Raw genomic sequence first — 24,974 nt, forward strand, 5'->3', positions numbered from 1 at the left:
AGAAGTTGAAGGTTAAAAGCTTCCAAAATAGAGAGAAGCTGATTCCTATTAGGGCACTCATGGTCGTCTAAATGTATATTTAGGTCCCCTAAGATTGTGAAATTCGGTGCTTTAAGCATTACTGGAGCTAGGAAATCCGGTAATGATGTTATCCAAGGGCTCGCTGTCCCAGGGGGACGGTATACCAGTAGTCCTGACAGCGTGAATTGGGGGGTAATAGACAATTTGAAAAGGGCTGATTCACAATCTTTTTGAGTGGTATCTACCAATTTACAAGTATATGTATTCTTGTAAATAATTGCAATTCCTCCACCTCTACCGGAAACTCTATCTTGACGAAGAATGGCATAATTAGAGGGAACGGCGTCTGCAATATCCGGGCCTGAGCAGTCTCTGAGCCACGTCTCGGTCAGGAATATAGCATCAGGTTGGTTTTGAACGAGAAAATCGTGGATATTGTATCTGTGTTGTGGTAAGGATCTGCAATTTATGCTCCAAAATCTTAAAAGGGGGCGAGTGGAAGTAGTCCTAGAGCATACCTGTCTCTTTCGTCTGCCTTGAGGTTGGAGGGATCTGCATGTGGTAGGGGTTTTTAGTGAAAAACTACAGCGAGAACAGCTGAACTTATGAGGCGGGTAAGGGTAGGTGGAGCAGTTGTTATTAGGAACACCACGTAGCGCAAATAACTCCTCGGAAGAATATGTAAGAGTCATGGTGGATATAGTGGCTTTACTCACCAATTGAGGGGTATGTCAGAGCCCAGGGCCCTGCCTAGCGCGGACGAGCGCAGACGGGCAGGACTCTGGCTGGACTCCGGCGCGACTACGGCGCGCCTGCTGTACGCGTTCGCTGCGCGAAGCAATGGCCGTCTGTTTTTATATGGTATAACTGGTAGCTCCTACATCTATTTCAGTCCTTTCTAGGATCTTATCAGATCATAACCCTTTGATTATCGAATGTGCTTTTACCCGTACAATACGAGTTCCAAGAACTTGGACATTTGAGAGAAAGCTGTTACTGGAACAATCATATATAGATCATATGAGGAATTGGATTGTGGAATTTTTAAATATCAATAGAGGGACCGCCACCTGTACCACTGTTTGGGATACGTTAAAAGCAGCAGTCCGGGGGAAACTAGGAGCTTTTCGTATTTTCGGCAGAGATCTATACAGGATCAGACTAACAGGAGGATTGTTGAACTGGGGTTGGCAGATGCTCAACTCATGTGTGCTATTAAGGAGGGTCGAGATATAAACCAAGGGCAGCTACAGGTGGCTAGGATCAGGGCCTCTCTGTTGGAGTTTTTTGGGCAAGATCTGGCGGTTAAGTACTTGCAATTCCGCTCTATGATGTTTGAGTTTGGGGAGAAAATCGGGTAGGGTCTTGGCTAAGAGACTCAAGCAGAGAGAGTTGGCTAATCGTATTACTAGAATTCAGGACTCCCAGGGGAATATTCTGGATACATCGGAGGGAGTTATGGAGGTTTTCCGGCAGTTTTACTGTGCTTTATATACAGAGGAAACCAGGTACTCTAACTCAGAATGGGAAGCCGAGGCTTTCCTACAGGATCTCAATACCCTCCAGGTCACTGCTCAGCAGAATGAAGTCCATTCTGCCCCAATAGATTGGGTTGAGGTCGAATTGGCAATCAATTCATTAGCTAACGGGAAAGCTACTGGTGCAGATTGTATTCCTCTGGAATTCCATAGGGTGTTTCGATCAGAGATTCGGGATGATATGGTAGCAACTTTTAGAGGGGCACAGCTTGGCCATATACCAGCTACATGGAGCCAAACCACTATTTTCTAATTAAAAAGAAAGGGAAACCTGAACTAGATCCATCTTCTTTTCGGCCGATATCTCTGATTAATTCAGACAACAAAATTTACTCGAAAATCCTAGCCACTAGACTGTCTTCGGTAATCTTCCCATTAGTCTCTTTGCGTCAGCATGGGTTTATCCCAGGCAGGGACACTGCTGACCATGTCCGCCGGGTAATTGCACTTCTTGACTGGGCCCAGGCCGCGCATTCTCCCCTCGGTGCGATCCTGTTGGACGCTGAAAAGGCGTTCGACAGGGTCGCCTGGGTGTTCCTATGGGCGGTCCTACAGTGGAAGGGTTTTAGCCCTGAATTAATCCAGGCAGTCAAAGCACTCTATATTGCCCCTGAGGCTGCTATTTCTGTCTCAGGGCTGCTATCAGGATTTTTTTAGCATCAGCCGGGGCACTAGGCAGGGGTGTCCCTGTTCGCCTCTGCCGTTTGCCTTGTATATTGACCCCTTTTTAAGTAAAATCGAGATTTCATTGAATATACTCTCAGTTAGGGTCAATATGTTAGATTATAAGGTCCTGGCGTATGCGGATGACATTTTAGTCTTGACTAGTAACGTAGCATCAGCTTTTATAGCTATTAAGAACCTAGCAGAGCAGTATGGGCAGCTTTCTGGATATAAACTTAACGTCACCAAAACTCAGGTTATTGAATCAGCAGCCATGGGTCCCTCTGAAGCTCCAGTTGTTCAAAGTGCAATATATCTCGGGGTCAAAATTACAGCTATAGTTGAAAAGATTCCTGACTTGAATATTTTACCCATTATTGATTCCGTTAACTCCACTTTGGTAAGGCTTGACAATTTGCATTTGTCTATATATGGGAGGGGGAATGTTCTGAAAATGCTGGTCTTGTCAAAGTTCTTATACTTATTCAGAACCATCCCGCTGGAATTCTCCCAAGCCAGCCTAGCTCATGCTGAGAAATGCTGTAATAGATTTCTCTGGGGGTATCATCAACCCCGAAGAGTGGCAAAGTGGATGCATCTTCCGCGTGATCGGGGAGGATGGTCTGTGCCGAATCTGATACTGTATTGTTGGTCAGCTTTTCTTCAGCACCGTGCTACACCATTATTTGAGGATAGAGCACTGCTGCCACCTTTTTGTAGTCCTTCTATTTTAGAAATAGGGCTTGGGGAAGATGCCAAGGGGATTCTGCTACGGGTTTTGGAACCTAGTTATTATAAAAAAACAAAGTTTAAGGTTGTCATAGTAATGTTCACAGTTTGGCGTAAGATCCGGCGCAAATGGTCTATCCCCAACATTAATTATTATACACCTTTTGTTGCAGCTAGAATATTGCCCCATCGTTTTCAGGACCACACTACATTTAGGTGGATGTCACAGGGAATAACATCTTTGGGTGACTTAGGGTGTGAAGGGTCCATGGCCACCTTCCTATTTCTAAAGGTTAAGTTCTCTTTAAATGCTCACGAATTCTTCAAATATTTACATATTCAAAGTTTCATGGATAAATTGAAGGACCAAGAATCTAGCTTATTTAGTAAGAATTTATTTATGCAATTGATATTGAGGCGTTCAAGAATTGGTACATTGTATCAGCATCTATTATCAGGCCTCCCTGATGATCTTTCTGCTCAAAATGCTAAGTGGGAGCTAAAGTTGGGCAAGGCAGGGCTTGACATGTCACAGGCTCTAGAATTGTCAAATAGTGTCCTAATATCAGGAAGCCTACGCTCTCAATGCTACATGGCATTATTTGATCTTTATCACACACCGGCCAACATTTCCAAATGGGGAGGGAGAGGGGGTCATTGTTGTCCGAGGTGTGGTTTGGCGGCCGCCAATGATGTGCATATGTTTTTTGACTGTCCTAGTCTCTCCCCATTCCTTCAGGAGGTAGAACTGTTTATTAATTCTAGACCAATATTCCGGCTGTTCTCTCGCCAGAGCTTGTTATTTTTGGTTGCGAGAGCAATTGTGCATTGGAGAGATCAAGATATGCATCCTCCCTCCTTTTTATTTCTATGTCTCTAGTGCGACTTTGTATAACATCCGAGAGGATTAATCCCGACGCCCCCACGTTAGTGAATTGGAGGGCAAGGATTTTGGCTCCTTACAACTTAGAGTCAGCTGTTTTTTCAGAGGTGGGCAGAAGAAGGCGGGAGATGGGCCAAAAAATCTGGGCCCCGTTGGTGGAGTGGCTTGGAGATTTGTGGAAGGTTTTTGATGCTTAAATTCATGTCAAGTCTAAATACTCTTTTTCTCCATCTATTGTCAATGTTTTTATTCTTTCTCTCATTCTATTGTTGCTTTTTTCTCTGACGTTTTGTGTATTTATAACGTGAAGCTATGTTTTTATATTTTTCTTTCTTGTTATTATGTTGCTCTTGTTCAAGCTTGAAATAAAAAAAAATAAAAAAAGAACACGTGCTAATGATTTTTTTTTAAAACTAAGCTGAGAAATTACTTTAAGCGAGGTTAAAATCATTGAAGCCAAACCAAATCATTCTTTTCAGTCCCTCTTGATGATGCATTCATTTAGCTGAAACATTTTGTGCTTGAGCAGCAAAAAGGTTGCCCCTTGTAATTTGGGAAGCAGTGCGTACAGGATCTCTAATCTAATTGGATCTGGCCCAGCTACTCCATTCTGGTGCAATTATTTCACATTCGTGCAGGGCAGGTCAATAAATACAAGGCAGATAATTAATGTGCAGAAGATCAGAAGTGATTTGTTGGGAGACAAAAGTACATCCCATTACCTGAATGGACAAATGTTCACCTTTAGTGTTGAGAGTTCTTTCTTCACTACATTTGCAAATTTAACAATAGAGCTTTATTGATGCTGAGGCTTGAAAAAGACAGCTAACGTGCCATATAAGTATTCTAGATTTGTCCCCATATGGAAAATTCTTTCATAGATTTTATGGATAATGTAGTTTAAGTTAAGAAATCTCTTACAGACATCCAACCCAAGAGCGTACCAGTTTACTTTTTACATTTCCAGAAAAATATAGGGGTGCACAGCTGTGCTCCCTGTAACGTGCACGCTTGGCGGCCCATCAGGTACTGTCTTCCTGCAGCGCACAGAAAGCTTTCGAGCGTGCACGTAATGGAGGTGAAGACACACCAATATCCCTACCGTCCAGGGGTGGATAAGCCATTCGACACATTAGTCGAAGGCCCTCCGGACATGCTGCAGTACAGGCTCTTGGGGCAGTCTCCTGCTGCTCTTGGGCTCTTTCCCATTTCTTCTTATTTTTCACTGGCACAGATGAGCATGTTGTTAAAGAGCTCCCAGTAATAACATCTCTGTGTTTCAGCTCCTGCCCCCACGCTCCTCTCTTAAGAAATGCTTGGTGCTCAGAAGACACATACTTCATGTTCGTAGTGTCAAGGCTGAGGGATCCTTCATTACAACACTTCACCTTTTCATAAACAATGACAAATGCAAATGAGCCCACACCATCCTCTGCCATGGGCATTAATCCATTTCCATAAAAAGTGTTCAAAATCTTATGCTAAGCCAGTGGAAGCCACATACACCAATGTAAAAAATAGTGCCCTGCCTTCCTTTTCGCTTAGCAGTGTGTGTTTAATGATTTATTTATTTTTACATATAATTTCGGCTTGGTTTAACATGATGTGTTTTAACTTGACATAATGCACTTTGGCTCAGGAGAATGCTGAACACAAAGAATTCTCCATTGTAAACTAGAAATAGACATCCACCCACGGGCTGAATTGTACAATGTGTTATCAGGAAACCAGTGGCTACATCTCAATTTCCTCACCAAGCCAAATTGTGTGGTCCTGGGCAAATCACTATTTCACAGTGCCTGGTTTTATTTGTGGGTCCAACCTGAAGGTAGATGAAGTAACGCAGTTCACGATGTGCATTATACAAGAAGGTCACTAGAAGGTGATTTAGTAGGGAATACTATTGCTTCGCATTGGTCACTTATATGGTGCAGATGTCAATCCGAAACCTTTCCTGATTCACACAAGCCACCACTGTCAGGGCACAGAAATATTCTTGGATATTTCTAAGTCTATGTTTAAAAATTAATTATTTTACTTAATGCCATTCACAACAGAGATGTCACATGATGCATTAAGTTGATACATTAAACAAATATTTTAAGAAACACTTCCTCTGAATTTTAAAGAAATGTAACTATATTTTTACATTAGGTTTTTTGCTTAAATTATAGTTTAAATGTTTTGATGGCTCAGCTCATGATTTGACTATTAAGGCCAAACCCGTAGCTTGGCTCGCTTCATTGATGTCCTCTGCACAAGCTTGCCTCGCTGCGGTAACCAAACTCTGCAAGCGCAACCAAGATCTTTGACCTGGTAATTGAGATCATGTACACCACCTACTGTGCTAAGTTTCTGTCTGCAGAAAAGGAAGTTATGGATGTCCCTAAACCGGCAGCCAATACAGGAAGTCATGTCAGCACTATTAGGTCCTCCACTCATTTAATTGTCCATATATTCTGGAGCCATAATTTCTTTACACACGATGGTGACCTTCACACCAATGCGGTAATGCACCCACTCCGCTGATGTCAATTGCCCTATCCAAAATGGCCCCCATATTATTATTGAACCAGGGCAAAAGGTTTTGAGCTAGACTCTCACCTAATTAATTAGCTCATCATTGTCCTCAGTTGCGCAAAAAGTTGAGGAAAGTGTGCACACAAACATAGTCCTGCCACACACAAAAAATAATAATTAGACGGAACACTGATAGCAAGTAGTTCGTACAACTGTGGAAGGGAAGACCAATAAAGGTGGTTAGATGTAAATAGAATAATTTACTTTATGTTTCATTTATTTACTAAGGACCTTACCAAATCCCCCTGGTTCACCTGCAGGGGCTAACCTACTGACAAAGTCACATGATTGCAATAATTCACACACTTGATTTAGAAGTATTTTAGGAAACCCAATATGGATCTACACAATATATGATCCTCAATGCACATACATGTTGCTGTTGCTTATCATTAGAGACGGGTCTCACCGCCAATACCCTTACGACCTCAGTCGGGTTTAAGAGCCCAGTGTTGCAATCCTAAAAGGCTGCCACATCTCCTTGGTTGCCAGCACTCCTCCAGCTTTAGGAAGCCAAATAATCATGTAATCTCTCTTACTGTTATTAGTTAACTGGAAAAGAACACAGACAACTGACAAGCTCTGAACATCACAAGACATCTATCAAGTGAAAATGTTCCTATTAGGTTTTTTATGTAGTCATTTTGTTATGTGTATTTGTACAGTGTGTTTCGACCACTTGAACAGTCTTAGTACTTTCAGAACCATTGCATCTGTTGTGGTTTTGAGCTTGTAGTTGACTGTGGTCTAGTGGCGTTTATGCATCGCAGTAGGTTGTTGTTTGACTTGATTAGAAGAAGGCCAATTATATGTGTTGAATGGCTAGAGAAGAATGGATTTATATACGGATGGATGTATAATGCGGCAAAAAATAAAGAGGTCGCTTTGTTATGTTATAGATCTGTATAGAGCATTACACCTGTGGATGTGCTTTGAAGGAAATTGTCAATTGTTTATTCTGCTGGTGTCGGTTTTTCTATTGCATGAATTAGGGTGACTCTTACGGTCTTTATTTAGTACATTCTTAGTTGTTAGAGATTAGTGACAGTCACGCTTTATTATTAAAATTGTAGGCTTATGAATTGCAGAATAGGAGGGTTTTATATCAGCACATTTTATCAGCCTCACCAGTAATGTTTGTAAATTTCAAGCAAAAAATCATGGTTACAATTAGAACTAGTACTTTGAACGAGTTACAAAATCAATCGGGTGCAAAAAATCTAGTTCCTTAAGATAATATTGCTTATTTTCCTTTCATTTTCTTTTTAGTACTTTAAAGGTAAACTAGGAGCGAGGCCATTATTTTGTTTTTATTTCCCGCCCCACCGACTCGTGTTTCTTAATTTCTATTCATTGGCCAAAATCCTCAAAACCTGTGTTCTCCATCTTAGGGCCCAAATCACAAAGCCACTTGTGCACCTAAATTCGTTTAAGTTGATCAAATGGCTTTATTTAAAAGCGCACGTCCATGTTAGGTATTGCCAAAATGCGGGTCTACAGTCATGAAAAGATTCTAAACCATTTTGTAGGAAAATCTGTGCACATCTATAGCTTGATGAATTTGTGGGGACTGACACTTCCCCATACGCTATTACCTACCTGAATATGGCTATATACTTTCTCCTATCAGAGGTAGCAGTAAATATGTGTCCATTGTGGGAATGGGGAATTAACACCCCAAAAATAAGCGAGGGCATAGGGGAAGAGGTTTCTCCATTGGACTTTTCTTCATGTGACTTTTCACCATAGAGTAAAATGCCAGTATTGTCTTTACACATGCCTAAGTGTACCCAATACACATTTATACAATTAAAAAATGCTATTGCAATAGTTTACAAAAAAAATCCAGGAGCCCGTCTTGGAATCTGTAAGTGCGTTGTTGGACTTTTTGGATACCCCCAAAAAAGGAGAAAAGTACTCAAAATTTAGGAGGAAGAAGAGGGTCTTTTTGTTTGTTTTTATGTAATTTTGAACTCATGGAGTCTAACTCACAAGCTATCCATTGTCTTCTCTGACCCTTTTCTTTCACCACTGTCAGCCTCATTTCCTACTGCCTCTGCCTCTCTTTTTCCTATACAAGCATAACTGGTAGGCTGCTGTATATAATAACTGGACAACAGAAATGCATGGGTTCATTTTTGCTAAATATAAACCTCACAAGACATGGAACTTCAAGTTCGATGGTTGCCTTGGGATAACCTTGCACCCAACATATTTACTTATGTTCCCTCTAGCAGTGTCCTTACTGCCTAATCACTAGTGTTGGGCAAATATAAAAGCTCCGCCAGTGGAGTTTTGCCCACTCCTTGTTCTGATTAGAACGCGGCACTCCGCGTTCCAATTGGAATGCAGAGTTCTGGCAAAACTCCGCCAATACCACGGGGTGAATTTTCTTCTCGTGCGCGGCTCACTAATGTTAAGTGGGCAACCGCAAGCAAGAATCTGCATTCCCTAGCATGATTTTTCGGTGCGAGAACTCCTCCCAGTGAGATTTCTCAATGAGGGCAGTAGCGGCAGGCCACAACTGTTCGCATGAGAAAGCTGCAGCTCGAGCAGAAAATCTACTTGAGTGGCAGAAAGACCTTCGGGCATGCAACATGGTGCAGATCGTGCTGATTTTATAGCACAGAACAAGCTCCCAGCATTAATCATTAGTGGGAGTAACAAGATGTGCCGAATTCTGCCCGCTCATGGAATGCCACAAAATCTCGCAGAGTTTTTATGCGATTCTGCAAAGTTAAACCCACAAGTTCTGCTCACTCCTACTAATCACCCTAAGATTCTGGAGAAATCTGCGAAGAATAAGGAATGCTAATTCTTTGGTCAACATAGTGATTAACTGTTGTTCTTTAAGCGAGGTCTATGGAAGTCGGTTTCAATATTTATTTCTGTTGAGATGACTCAGGAATGGATGTCCTTCCGAGGTGTGAGTACATTGAAGTAGTTTTTTTCTGCCTACTGAACCAAGTGGCATCTTTAATTTCATTAAAAAAATATAATCCAATTTCAGTATATTTCTGTCAAATAAAGTAATCTGTAACACACTGAGAGCATATTGATAATACTGTTCTAATATACAATCTGTGTTAGTCTAATAAACAGCAGATGTTCTAGATTAATTTACAAGTCAGTTTACCAAGACATTTTCAGAAACTGGCAACCCTCTACAAAGAACTAGTGCACGCAATATTGTTGACCCAAACCTTTTGGACATTTATGATGTTCTTAACTTATTTACTCACTTACTCCCACAGTCCAGAAGCTATAAGCACAGCACAGAAGAGTGTAAATATTTGGTACGAAAGTAAAGTATCTAAAACCCCCTTTAACTCTTGAGTTTATGTTGCTAACCTCTAGTAGAAATATTAAATGCAGCACAAGGAGGCAAGGTGGACAGAGTAAATTTATGAAAGTACATCTCGAATGATAAAACAGATTAAAGAAACCCTGCTGACAACAATACTGTAACAGATCTCTAAGGGGTCCCAGAAAATTCTAAAACGGTCAAACATTTTGTAAGATGTTATAATTATGATTATAAACAGGGTATATTGAAAGGTGTAACTTTCTTTCGTTTGATAAATTGAGAAAACTTGACCTATTGCAAACCAAACAGCACTCAAATGTGTGTCATTTGAAGAAAAGGATGGGAGTGGGAAAAACACGGAACAGGAACGTGACACTTGTACAGGACTGTCATATTTGGTGATGCACAAGACTTTAGTTTGCATAAATTGGTCCATACATCTTCTCGTTGGTTGCTGTGGATTCATGTGGAAAACTTTTGAAAACATTAAGACCATAACATCTATTGACTAATTTGTGAATAAGAGGTAAGCAGATCCCTGGCCTGTTGCCAGTGCAATGAGATCGCAAGATCTAAGGAGAACAAATAGCTGAACTAGAAACAGGATGGCAAGGACATTGATTATCTACAAATTTAGATATGGCCCACAAAACACTCAGTGCTCTGTCAACCTAATGGTGAATTAAAAAAGATCTCATAACATGGACATTGAGACCCTACGGGTGAGTAGTGCGCTCTATAAATGTCTTGATTTATTGATTGATAAAGGGCATCTTTGCAAAGGTAGGACACACCACACTGTGAAGCTTCTGCAGATCTTATCACACAATACTGAACAGTTTGGAAATGGTTCACAATATTATGCTAAAATTGATATAACAGAATGAAAATTTCTTCTTTTCAAATTAGCTTATCGACAGAGTCAAAAAGAGTGCATAGCGAACACCGAGACTTAGAAGAGATTTTTCTCACTCTGTGTGTCACAAGATAATTACTCACAAATCCCTGCAAGACGCGACTGTCAAACTGGGCATTAAGACTTCGAGTCACAAATTTAATGAGATGGATAGTGATGTCTTCTGAGGTGCTTGTTATAATTAGGCCAGCTATATCTAAAATAAAGCAGTCTCACACAAGCTCTGCCGTCATCATTTTGAGCAGCTGGATGGCATCATGCTGTGCTCCCAATCCTTTTCTCAGAGCAGGCTGTCTGATATTTAAAAGGCGAGGAATCAATTGAGCTTACAGATGAGAATCAGTGGGAGAAGTCGATACACTGACCCACATTCCTGGTCACACTGTAGTACAGTCTTAGTCTGCCAATATGCATTTTTAACACTTGCTCCTATAAAAGGCATACGCTATGAATGATCTATATTTAGCAGGAGATGGTATACAGATTGGACGATTACAAAACAACAAAATGTACTTGGGGCATACTTTATTGAAAAGAGGACATGGTCAGAACTAAAAAAAATGTACAACATTCTTTTCGTAAGTCTACGTAATGAAAGAATAGTCAAAGAAACAGCACAGAGATATTCTTCTGCTTTCCAAATGAGAACCATAGTATAGATGCACAGCAAGCTCGTGAATTAGTACCCACATTTTCAGACCGTTGATAAGATGAAAGGTATAAAGTAGTGAGATATTATGAACATTCTGAGAGTTATTGGGGAATAACTGCCAGAGCCATCTTTTTTGTGGGTCTCCTCCAGCAGCACATAATTAAAGTAGAGGTATGCAGTATTACCGGGGCATCATCTGATATTAATGGGGCTTCTCCCATTAATTACCTGAAATGTTTATAATGCTGTCTATAGGAGAACATTATACTGGACAGTTGTACTCTCCGGAGCATTGCTGGATGGATCTGAATAATCTTCAAGTTTCCGGAAAAATAAATGTGTTCCATACTGTAAGCAGGAAAGCAAATGCGCTTAGAGACCCCCGGGTGATAACGCGCTATATAAATTGAAATAAATAAATAAATAAATAAACCACTTTGTCCATATGTGAAAATATTAATGGGCCTAATCTTCTTCATGAAAATATCTGCTGTGCATGTAAAATGATGTGCATGTGAACATAATAGAAGAGTCAATTTGTCCCCTCTTTTTTGCAGGGGTTATATAATCCATTTTTGTTCCAAAGAAAAACATCTTTTTGATTTGAGAACATTTGTGTGCGACATTGACTATAAGAGAAGGAAATAAATGGTGCAAAAACTGATTTGCTCAACCTTTTTTGCGCCAGAGTTTGGCCCTATCTCTCCTCCCCCCACTCTGCGACAAGAATATGGAGAGTGACTGATAACATTTGGACACAAACTCCTACATAATTTCATTCACTGGAAAGTGCATGATCAAGATCAGGGTAGACTTCTCCCACATTTTAGGGCTTTTATTTTATTGCCACTGTTTAGAATTGTGAAGAGTGTAGAACGTTCTCTGGGCCCGCTGTGAGAAAAGAAAGGCTTCAGGTCATGCATTATTGAACCAGTCGTGAAGAAGTCAGTCGAACAGAAAGTCCTCGTACAAACAATGCAACTCACCGACAATCCTATTAAAAGTTTAAGGCACCTAATATCCCGCGCTTCAAATGTGCAACTCAAGATTCTGCTGCTGGTAGACCGCACGGGTCCATTAACAACGTATTTAAAAGGTAGACTGTATTTTTCTTTTATGCTTTTATAAAAAATCTTTCATTCATAAAACTTCATCATGACTAGAGGTGAGGATGATGGCAGACGGACATGTACACTAAAGAGAACATCTTTTATTGCGTTTTCCATGCTTCCTCTAAGGTTCACCACAATGATTTATTTTCGCGATGAGGTAAACATTAAAATACAGCCACAAAGTGATAAGAAAGCTCAGGACGCCTTACCTTTTGGATGCCAAGGGTCTGTGAACTCGTACTTCCCCATTCCAATTGTCCGTAACATTTGCACCCCATTTGCAGTGTCCTGGTTGGCTGTCAGGTTGGTAGGAAGCTGTGGATTGGCCTGGCCATTGGTAGCTGGAACACCATTGGGTAAAGCAGCAGAAGGCAGAGCAGGTGGTGGTGGAGGAAGCAGGGGACATGCCATATGACCATTCCCTACAGAAGAATGTCCTGGATGAGGCACCTGTCCAATGCAACCCAACGACGACACCGCAATTGGTTGGCTATTCCTGTACATAGTCTGGCTTTGCAGGTTAACAACCATATTACCCAGTGGTTGTGAAGGTGGTTGCTGATGCTGTTGCTGCAGCTGATAATGAGAAGTTATTATTGGAAGTTGCGGGACAACGTGAGGAGGAAGTGCAGGTGTGACACCAATGACTGGTGCCTGTACGTTCACTGCTTGGCTGTAGATAGGAGGTTGAGCCATGCCATATGAATGAGCTATAAGCGGAGGTAGACTCCCTGCACAAACTGTTGTTGACCATGGTGATATACCTGGCATAAGGACAAGAAAATAGCATTAGGAATGCTGAGGCATCCATTATTTATTTATGTCATACTGAAATTTAAATATTTTTCTTTTGCAAAGGGAAGGAGGGATATTTCCTCTATCTAAAGTCAGGGCCTGCAAATGCAAGGCAGGGCACCTATCCAATCCTGCTTTCAGGAAGGACAGCCCTTCCTGGGCATTTGCCAAATACAGGAGTTCTAGGGAATTTAGTGTGTATGCCCACAAGTTTTCTTACCAAATACTTTTTTCCCTGAAAAGTCCTAAAACATCTAATATGCTATGGCAATTTTAAATGTAATGATTTTCATTCTGCTTCAGATGGGAACTGAAAAACATGGGAATAGTTTAAGGGGTCAGCCCCTGGACAGGTGGGCCGTCACCACTCCACCACGTTACCTTGTCTTAAATAAATCAATGCGTCTAATGGTGGTTTCAACTTCCCTACCAACCAATCTCATTTTGTAGGTCAAGGAACATAAAAAACACCATACTATGATATAGTAAATTGCCACATCTTACTCAACCAGACAGCGTTCAGTGAATCCCTAGGTCCTCCAGGTCCAAAACGGCTCCATGGGGTTAGATAATTACAGTGGTGAACGGTATGCACAGCTTTAATAATAATTAGTTTAACTTCTTGGCACACTAAAACCCAGTCTTGTAAAACAAGATGACTGATCTATACAACCTGCATGATCAAATTGTAGCCTTACATACAGCTCAGGTTTAAGAGGGCTAAAAATGTACCCCTAAAGGTCTGATAAAATTTGGATGAAAAAACAAAAAGGGCTTTAAAAAATCTGGATGAAAAAAGAAAAAGGGCTTTATAAAGGGAAATTAGTTGAACCTAAATACATTACTCTTGGTATTACGCACCAACATAAAGATGTTTTTGGTTATTTTGGTAAGATATGCATAGACAAATATAAAACATTCCGATGTGTCTAACATGTTCAATTTCAATGTTCTCTTACTAGCTTTCTCACTTCGTTTAGTATTGCTCACATCACTTATCCACTGTATTAAAATAGCGCTTCCATAAGAGAGGAAAGAAGTTTGTTTCATGTTGGTTGGGGGCTATCCAACACAAAATTCTTCAACTTCTCTCTTACTCCAGCTACTTGGTAGAACCATATAGTGGCACTCCCATTAAAAAAAGTGGATGGGGATATTTCACACATAAATCAGGTAAATAAAAATGAAGCTCTTATGCTATCACATTGTGAGGTTGTATTTGTTGACAAAGTTGTTGAGTTGGAAGCATCTTAATAATATCTAATTTGAATGAATATCAATAGTAATTTCTTCTCTACTTTTTGATATGGCTTTTATTCAAGTACCAACCACCATCATCTCAAACCTGAGGTGGAGACTAAGGAGCAATCCCATGTTCTCTGAATGGAGGTTATTCAATCAATCAGGGGTTTATAAAGTGCACTACTCACCCATGAGGGTCTCAAGTTGCTGGGGGAGGGGAGAGAGGTGGAAGAGCAAGGTCTTGAGGTCCTTTCTGGAGATGTGAAGTTTTGGGAGTGTCTAATGCTGACTGGGAGCTCATTCCAGGTTTTGGCTGCGATGTAGGAGAAGGCCCTCCCTCCTGCTCTGCTTCTGCGGAAGCTGGTTGTCTCTGCTAGGGCGAAGTCGGCAGATCGGAGAGTTCTTTTGGGTGCGTGGAAACAGACTCTGTCGTTGAGGTATTTGGGTCCCATGTTGTGGAGGGGTTTGTAGGCGTGGGTGAGAAGCTTGTAGGTTATTCTCTTCTTGATCAGGTCTCGAAGGTGTTGTGTCATGCGTTTGTGCCGCGGGGGCCCGAGGACAAGTCTGGCCGCTGCATACTGGATGGTTTGGAGATTGTGTAAGAGGGTCCTGTTGATGCCGGCGTAGAGGGCGTTTCTGTAGTCCAGTCTGCTGGTTATGAGTGTGTGGGTGATTGTTTTTCTGTGTTCGGAGGGGATCCATTTGAAGGTCTTTTGAAGGATGCTGAGGCAGTTGAAGCTGGTGGAGGCGACGGCGTTGATCTGGCGTGCCATGGTGAGAGAGGAGTCCAGGATGATGCTGAGGCTCCAAGAGTGGTGGGAGGACTCCCTAGGGCGGGGGCCTCCATGTGTCGTCCCAGGCGGAGGTCGAGGGTCCCAGGATGAGGACCTCAGTTTTCTCAGTGTTGTGTTTCAGACAGCTGTCCTTCATCCAGGCTGCGCGTCTCTCATTCCTTCCTGGAAACTGAGCCTGGTGTCCTTTAGATCCTTTGTGTGTGAGAGGATGAGTTGGGTGTCATTGGCATAAGATATTATGTTAAGCCCATGCTGTCTGACGACGGCGGCGAGTGGTCCATGTAGATGTTGAAGAGCGTGGGGCTGAGCGATGATTCCTGTGGTACTCCGCAGTTGATCTCTGTGGGTTCGGAGATGAAAGGGGGAAGTCTGATCCTCTGGGTACTGCCAAAGATCAAGGATTGTATCCAGTTGAGGGCAGTTCCTTGTATCTCGGCGTCATGCAATTTGGCTGCGAGGGTGTGGTGTGAGACGGTGTCGAAGGCCGCGGACAGGTCTAGTAGGATGAGGGCTGCGGTGTGTCCCTGGTTGAGTAGCATGCGGATGTCGTCAGTGGCGGCGAGGAGGGCAGTTTCGGTGCTGTGGTTGCTGCGGAATCTGGACTGGGACGAGTCTAGGATAGCGTGCTCTTCAATAAATGCGGTCAGCTGGGCATTTACGACTCTTTTGGCGGTAAACGGGAGTAGAGAGATGGGTCAATTGTTCTTCAGGTCTGTGAGGTTGGCTGTGAGATTCTTAAGGAGGGGTTTGACTTCTGCCTGCTTCCAGTCTTCAGGGAAGGTGCCGGATGGAAGGGAGGTGTTGATGGTCCGTCCTAGTTTGGGGCAATGGTGTTGGCGGCCTTCTGGTAGATGTGAGGTGGGCTGGGATCCGTGGGGGCTCCAGACCAGGTTTTCCTCATGGTCGTGGTGAGGAGTCCACCGTGGCGGGGGTTCACGTGGTGATGGTGAGCTGTTGGTCCGCGGAGAGGTGAGGGATAGTGAACGGCGTTTGGTCCCTGAAGTGGTCGTAGAGGGTCTTGATCTTCTTATGGAAGTAGGTGCTGAGCTTGTTGCAGAGTTCTTGGGATGGTGTGACGTCCGTGGCCTCGCTGGCGGGTTTGGAGAATTGATTTATGACGTTAAAGAGTCCTCTGGCGTTCGTTGTGTTGGTGTCGAGTTTGTTTTTGATGAAGGTCTGTTTGGTATCCCGTATCAGCTGGAGGTAGTTCTTCAGCACGCTCCTATGGTTGTTTAGGTCTTCTGTGGTTTTTCGGCTTCACCATATTTTCTCGAGGCGTCTGAGGGTGCGCATGCCGGCTTGAGGTTCGGTGGTGAACCAGGTGGCCTTCAGGGGCGTTGTTTGGCAGGGTTGCGGAGGGGGGCAATCTTGTCGGCGCATCTGGAGATCCATCAATGGAGTTCTTTGGCTGCGGAGTTGGCGTTGGTTGTGGCGGATGGGGGGTCTAGAGGAGGGTGGAGTTGAGGTGTTCCTCCGTGATTTTGCTCCAGTTCCTTTGTGGCGGGCGTGGGGCCAGATTGGGTGCGGTGGTGGTTTTGAAGGTGAAATGTATACAGTGGTGACTGGTCCAGGGGGGGCTGCGTGGTGTGGCTGAAGTGGACTTTTGAATCGCCTGCGAAGATGGGGTCGAGGGTGTGTCCTGCTCTGTGCGTGGAGGTGTTGATGAGCTGCTTCAAACCAAGGTTGGAGAGGATGTCGAGGAGGGTGGTGTAGTCCGGGTCGCTGCGGTTTTCGAGGTGGAAATTCAGGTCTCTGAGTAGGATGTAGTCTGTGGAGGCGATGGCATGGGGTACAACGAGGTCGGTGATTGCTGTTGTGGCTAGGGTGCGGGTACCCGGGGGTCTATAGACGAGGGTGCAGCGGAGCGTGGTCCTGGGGGAGGTCTGGATCTGGACGTGGGGGTGTTCTGTGCTGGAGTGGGGGTCGCTTGTGCTGGAGGTGGAGAGTAGGAGGGAAGTCTTGTGTGCGATGGCGAGTCCTCCTCCTAGGCAGTGTGGGCGGTTCTTTCTCTGGATCTTGTAACCATCAGGGATAGCGGTGGTGATGTCAGGACTGGAGGTGGCGTTGGTCCAGGTTTAAGTGAAAAAGGCGATGTCGGGCATGAGGGTGTCGATCAGGTCCCAGATCCCTACGGTGTGTCTGTGGAGGGAGGGACATTGAGGAGGATGCATGTCAGGCCTTCGGTGTCCTGGGCGTCCCGTGAGCCTGCGGCAGGCGTGGGGGCACTGTAGATGGTGAAGGAACAATGGCATAGTCTGCAGGAGAAAGGTCCATGGGTGGTGTTCAGTGAGGAGTTCTGGCAGTCTGGGTGTCTTACGGGGTTGAGAGCGAGGAGGGTGGTGGCGTCATAACGGTGGGGCTCTGGGGGGCCAGGGTTCCTGGCGCAGGCCGCAGTCGGGACGGGGACAGGCGCAGACTGGCTTGCCTTAGGAGCGCGAGGCACGCCCTCTGTGCGCAACCACGCAGCAGTCATCATTTTGGAGGGGAGGGACGCTCTCTGGGAGGCGGGAAACTGGCAACGGCAGGGGGAGGGGCTGCGGGTCAGTAGGGGCGGGAATCTGGGAGAGGGAACAGCGAGGGGAGAGAGGGGCAGTGGGTACAGAGGATGAATTGGTAGAGGGAAAAAATGCAAGAGCAAGAGAGAACACAGTAAAAGGGCAAACTGATTCACAGAATGAGCAGGAAAATATGCAGTGAAAGGGGAAAGGAAGTACAAAATGAGCACGAGTATAACAATACAGCAGAGTCAAGACAAGCAGGGGAGTACACAGTGAATGGGGTAAACAATGAACAGAGTGAGCAGGAAAATAACAGTGAAAGGGGCAAGAAAAGCACAATATGAGCAAGAGTATTACAATACAGCAGCGACAACAGTTACTGCGATGCGGCAGGCGGGCCACAGCAGCCTCGAACACCCTGGCTGGGGGATCAGCGACGGAGCGACTGGAGCTGCCAGAGAGAGTGCAGGCCTGTGACCGAGGTCCAGGTCTTACCTATTATGCATTGTAGCAGATCCACCTGAACTCCTCAGACATTTTGCTCTTCTACTAGTACTCCATTTTCACTCCAGCAAAGAACCTTTCCCTTTTTAATCTACCAATAACTATATATGCCATTCTTAAATAACAAATTTAGTTTCTTTTTTTCTTGTACCCCTAATGAAATATGACTAGACTAGAAGCCAGGACTTGTTAAAATGAAAAATTATTTATTAAGAAAGACTGAGAAGTGTCAGACATACCTACAAACCTATTCAGAAAATTGTTGGACAGTCTATTTTGGGATGGGGCCAAGGTAACTTGCACATGGTAGCCCCAGGTCTTTAATGGCATAACACCTGCCAGAAGGGAATGTGGGCTGCAGTAATTATCAGTGGCTTAAATTAATTCAACCATTCCATTCGACCAATTTTTTCTAGTTGACAACAGATGACTCTTGGGACCAGCCAGCTACAAATCATGTGTTGGTAAATGTCAACAGTGACAGCAGCACCTATCCAGATGCCAAATAATTCATAAAGCATGAGCCCCAGGAACAATGGACTAAAGTTTTCATTTAATAGAATCTTCAAGAGTATTCATTTTTCTTTTTTGATTCATTTACTTGATGTGGTATGATGCTGTTATTTATGTTATTAAAATGCTGTTCTCTTAAATTGAGTCCAACTTTATTTGTCCAGCTGCTGCAGGTAAGAGCGATGGGGCTGGCTTGGGGGGATTTCGAGAGACAACCACAAGGGAACATTAAATAATTAACTTTCCTCAGTGGTCGTCTCTCGAAATCCACCTTAGACGGCCCTCCCGCCACACCGGTCTTACCTGCAGCGGCTGCGGCTGTATTTGTCTCAGGTCAAGTATAAACTTCTTCAATGTAAAGATAGATAGATATATAGAGAGATAGATAGATAAAAGTACTAATATGTAGAGAGAGACAGCTTCATAGTTTCTTATACTAAATGTTAGTCACCAGAGCTCTTGTGAAACTGTCATTTTATGACCCAGGTTATAAAAATAAATACAACAAATAACATAACATTCCACAGTTTTACAAAGGGCGAAACCAAGGAATAAAATATGAGACCGTCTTCATTCCCTAGTTTGAAACAGTAAACGTGGAAAGCAAAAGTAAAAATAGAGTGAAACAAATTAGAGTCAACATCCTATAGAGAGTCAGTATAAGAAGCTTAGCTAAAAGATCCAGGGGCCCACATGCTAACGATGATGTGTTAGTGTAAGCAAGTGGGTTATTATTTTGGAAAGGGGTGCCTTTAACCAACTTATATTCACATACCTCTTAGGTCACAACACAATTTGAAGGTAAACTGTGCTCAACCACTAGTAGCTGTGCCACAAACAGTAGGCAATTCCTCAGAGAAATGTCCGCTACGTTCTAGCATTTCTAACAATTTTAAAGTTAAGAAAACAACACAATAATATTCTCACACCAATGTAGCAAAAAAAAAAAAACAATGATAAGCAAATAAGCAAGAATACATCCAAACTATCAAAATCAGATAAGGAGAACCAGATATATGATTTTTAATTTTGTTTAATCAAAATGTGCTAAGAAAACACAAGGCTCAGTTTGATGTTGAATGGGATTTAGCATTATTTCAAGCTGGCTGTGATAGGGCGTAAGGGGACTGAGGTTTGCTGAGCAGGTTAGAAGGATCATAGTTTTTACCTTCGGCTCCAACTCTCGCGTGGGTCAAAGCAAGCAGGTGAAGCTGGTGAGGGTCCCTTGAAAACAGATACGCAGTCATCATATGGTTGGCTTTGGCACTGAAAGTTCAGAGCTGGATGGGGAGTGGAGCCTAGCCGGGCTGCAAGATGGGCGCTCCTTGAGAGGGCTCTACTGGCTGAACCAAAACCTGTCATTTATCTGCTGATCTGAGGACTCCCCATGGCTACCATTAAGTGCGGCGGTCCCCCAAAAGATGGTTCTCCCCCTGAATGACTTTGGGGGCCCCGGTGGCGTTCTGCTGTTCCATGTGTGCGGCTGACCACAGTGTGGCCTCCCCACGATAGCTCGCTGGGGCTGGGCAATCTCCCAGCCTCCTGACCATCAGTTGCTGTTGCCGGGACTGCTGCTCTGGTCGTGGGGCACTGGGACATGCATAGCCCCCAAACTGGTTACCATTCTCGACCTGCCACGACGCCGGAGCTCCATCCTGTGTTGAGCAGGGCCGTGCGGCCTTGGTCCTGGTGCGTGAATGGTGCTGCGGGAGCTGCACCTGCTTTTGACCTGGGTGGTGGTGCGCTGTGGCACTCAGGTACCTTCCCATGGAACCGCTGGCCCCTGTTGGATCCCGGGGCTGAGAATCACTTGAAACCAAACCAAATGCCTGATTTTAACTGCCTCAAGCCTCCACAGCTGCAGGACTATCTATCGTCTGCCCATACCAAGTCTGGGCCTACATCTCCGGGTGAGTGCCCCTCTGAACCCATGCCCCATCTCAGCTCAACCAGCCACGCAGCGCATGCCAACTCCTCTACCCTTAACATCCGCTCGTAAGAGGCGCTCTCCCACTCTTCTGTGAAGGGATATTGAAAGGCTTCACCCCAGGAGTCCCTTGGTGCATGCGGCTTGGGTGTTTCAGTACCATAATTGTGAACTACGGGGTGTGGCTGGGCTCAAGGGAGGGTGTCCGGACATCAGCATTTTCCTCCTGCAATGCACAGTATACTGCCACTGCCCTGATATGCACCTATGCAGGTCTCCCGATAGCAACTAGAGGTCAGCAACACCGCTGGCCTGGAGCGGGAGCCTCTCTTGCGGTCAACAGGGACAAACATGACGCACGCCAGCTGAAGGTCTCCATTGAGGGCAGATGCTTAACGCACCTCATGGAACAAGAAATACCTACAGACAAAGCTTCCAATTACTTTGGGGGTGTGACAATCCAACAAACAGTTATCTCAAGGCACTTCTAATGGAGGTGACCTCCAGCCTCAAATCCATTGAAGCTGGATACTCTCACCTCCTGCTTGGACCATATGAAACACGCATAAGCATGAGCACAGGCTCGACCCCTTAGAAACTCAGGTCTTGAACGGAGATAATGTAAATGCTCAGTACAAGGAACACCTGTTGAACATGGAAAGGTCCTGGATGTAATTAAACCTAAAAGTTAAGATTTGAAAGTGATGTTACGTCGGAGCAACCTCCAGATTATAGGTCTACCAGAATCCACTGCCATCAACAAAACGGACTCTGTGGAAGCCTCCTCCATGAACTCTTTTGTGAAGTTCTGTACCCGGTCTTCATAGTGGAGCAGGAACATCGCTCGTTGGGGCCGTGTCTCCCTCTGGGGACACCTCCATGCCCCACTGTATCAAAATTGTTGAATTACAGAGATTGTGACATCACCCTGAGACAGGGGAGTGAGGTTTTTATTTTATCCCAACTTCACCCTATCATTTTAGGTGGCGCAAGGAGAGTTTCTTCCAGCCAAACTGATTCTTCAAAAGCAGACATACCCTACGCTCTTATACTTGGTGAAACTATGCATCCCCTTTGAGGGGAAGCCACACATTTTCTCTAATACTAAGTCTGCCGTGAAATTCTCTAAGCTCCTTACCGTCACCCGATCCTCATCCGGGAGTTCTCCACATGGATGGGCAGGCAATCTCCTCAGTGACAATGACTAGCAATGGAATTATGTGGATGATGCGTCTGAGTCGGGCCTGTTGCAGGTACTCCCTCCACATCTGAACAGCTAGACTGCAATCTGATGTAATTGTTATTCTGGGGGTTCGCAGCAACTCTCCTCTCATCCATCTGCCAAACTGAGTCTGCTTTTGTGACCCTGGGGTACTTGACACCCATTCTGCCACTGTACCCGCCCAACCGCTCTCTCAGCCTTCAGGGACGTCTCCCAACCTGTTCACTATTTTCCTATTGGGAAATTGGGATGTATGGTGGGAATGATTTACTCAACCATGTTTCTGGGTTGAAGAGGGTGGTGGGAGGATTTGGGGTATTAATTCCTTTTGTGGTCTGAAGTTGTGTTGCTCTTCCCTCTATTACCCAGTATGGTCTGTCGCTTTACTTACCTCCTCCCACAAAGGATTCTCCCAATGTTACTGCTATGCCCAACCCCAATGCCCACAACTTAGCATGCCATAACCTCCATCAAGTGCCTTACATGGAATATCCATGGCCTGCACGACCGTAGGAAAGGTAGCTTAGTACATGCATACCTCTAGAGACATCAAGTAGACATTTGTTTCCTCCAGGAAATGCACACACTGGTGCAGGAAGACGCACACCTCACTTTATTCCAATTATGATAGAGGCGTTGTCATACTGCTGCGTAGGGGACTGCAATGGCAGACAAGGCATGTAATGTGTCCTGAGAGATGTGCTGCTCGCCGGAGCTCTGCATCGTCAACCAGTTACATTTTATGGTTGTAATACTGATGATCCTGGCTTTTAATCCGAGATATGGAGACTAATTTCTGGTCTTGGGCCCCGGGCTATTATATGGGGAGGTGACTTCAATGTTGCATTAGACGACCAGGTCGACAGGTTCGACCACACCCCCCCCTCTGCACTGACACTTAACACTATCATACATGGTAACTACCTACAGGACCATCTGATGGAACGTGCATACTATGCAAACAGAGGGCACCTGTATGAACGACCCACCTCAATGCATGGTCCGGGATTGACTATTGGTTAGTTTAACAGGATGCTCAGACTTGGGTCACGCAAGTGTCACACCTCCCTCACACCTTTTTGTCTTCACCCCTGTTGTGCTGGAGGTACTGATCCCTCAATCGACCTTGTGCCTTTACTTTTTTAAAAATTTTTTTTTAAATAAAATCTTTATTGAAGCATTTTCATAATTTTATCTCCTCCATAATTTTACAACAAAAAAGAATTATTGTTAATACCCGCCAACCCCCCCCAAGCTTGAGTTTATACATAAACAAAACAAAATAGGAACACGGTACTGAAAACCTGACTGTTTTGGTGTCCAAATTATAGTAACCATAATATGCATTTTCTGGATATATAGTTTAAAACAAACTAAATTATATTTTTAAAAAAAAAAAGTCTATCAACCCAGATTCTGTATCCAACATGTTAGTGGGCCCCAGATTTTCAAACCCGTCTTTTGTTTCTTTCTACCTTTCTTTCGGTATATAGCCGTTTCTAAATTATATGTGGCCAGGAGTCTAGCCCGCCATTGTTCAAAAACCGGAGGGTTATCGTCTAGCCATGCCGAAGCCAAACATAATCTAAGTACAGCCGCGGAAATAAAGATAAGCCCTAGAATTTCCTTTGGCCTGGTATCTCCATCTAGACATAGTATTAATTCTGCCGTTGTTATTTCAAATTGTAATTTAAAGATTTTAGATAGAAAGGAGGATATTTCCCTGCGTATTGTACCCAGTGCGACACATGTCGCAAATATATGTACAATATCTGCCTTGTGCTGTTTACATCGAGGGCATTCTATACCTTTGCCTGATCCCCATTTGGCGATCTTGTTCGGGGTATAATATAACTGGAAAAAAGTTTTGTAATATTGGGCTTGAAGGTTTGCTGACATTAGCCATAATTGAGATGCCTTATATGATTTCTCACAAGTTTCTTGCATCACGTCTAGTTTTTCTTGCCATTTTAATGTATATTTTGAAACATCGTCTGGTAAAACGGATATAAGGTTATTATATATACCCCCTATTCTTGTTGTGTTGCTACCAATTATTGTATCTATTATATGAATTTTTCCGAATTTGTCCAGGCCTCCCCCTTTCTTCATTAAGAAATCTCTAATTTGTAGAAATTTTAAAAAATCTGATTGGCTTAGTCCAAATTCTGATTTTAATTCATCAAATGATTTGACCTTGTGCCTTTACATGGCACTTGTCCTCTGGGGTGCTACACAATGCTGTTTTCCGTGAAAAGATATGTGCCGAAATAATGGAGTTCTTCAAACACAAGGGCTCTGTTGATTCTTCATCAACACTCTGGGAGGCCTTCAAGGTGGTCATTCGCAGCATCTGTATTGCAGAGTAATATGGGGTCCTTAAAGCTATATGAGGATGTCTTGCCCTTCTAGAATGAGAAAGCCTTAGAACAGGAACATTTAAGCTTGCACAGCACGGCCATGATAGCTGATATCTGGGACAGACTAGCTGACATCGCTAAGGAGGCAACCTGCAAAACCCAGTACCTGAACGGAGAGGCGAACGCTTACCGCTACGGAGAGTGTGACTGCCTGGTCAGGACACTTCCTGGCTTATTATGCAAGCCGCTGGCCTCTACATATGGTTGATCTGCTGGCTGGCCAGCAGCTACTCCAATCCACCCCAGAGCCCTCCTAGATACCATGACCTGCTCTTGCGCCATGCCATACACTGCCACACCAGTACACCCAGAGAGTGCTCTAACAGCATATTTAGACATGATACAACTCATCTGGTTAGACCACGCTCACCGGGAGTACCTCAATTCACCTATCACAGATGAGGAACTCGCACAGGTTATACACAGGCTTCCGGGCGACAAGGCACCAGACCTAGATGGCCTGACAACTGCTTTTTACAAGGAATTTGCCCCAATCCCAACATCCTACCTGTTAGCAATGTTAGAAGAATCGTTAGAGAAATGCATCCTCCCTCAGTCTCTCAGGGAAGCTGTCATAGTGACGATTCTCAAACCTGATAAACCAGCACAATATTGCAATTCCTATAGGCCGCTGTCCATAATAAACCTGGATAACAAG

At 43.9% G+C, this 24,974-nt stretch overlaps 1 protein-coding gene across 1 annotated transcript in view; it reads right to left on the reverse strand.

The window, feature by feature from the left end:
* The window catches only part of KLHL29 (kelch like family member 29), a 1,176,991-nt gene that overhangs the window by 537,999 nt on the left and 614,018 nt on the right, over positions 1 to 24,974 (reverse strand). Inside the window, 1 exon segment of the mRNA XM_078647716.1 lies at positions 12,611 to 13,165. Within this exon segment, the coding sequence (XP_078503842.1) occupies positions 12,611 to 13,165 (555 nt within the window).

The sequence above is a fragment of the Lissotriton helveticus genome, chromosome 6 (genome assembly GCF_964261635.1).
Source record: "Lissotriton helveticus chromosome 6, aLisHel1.1, whole genome shotgun sequence".
In the NCBI taxonomy this organism is placed as follows: Eukaryota; Metazoa; Chordata; class Amphibia; order Caudata; family Salamandridae; genus Lissotriton; species Lissotriton helveticus.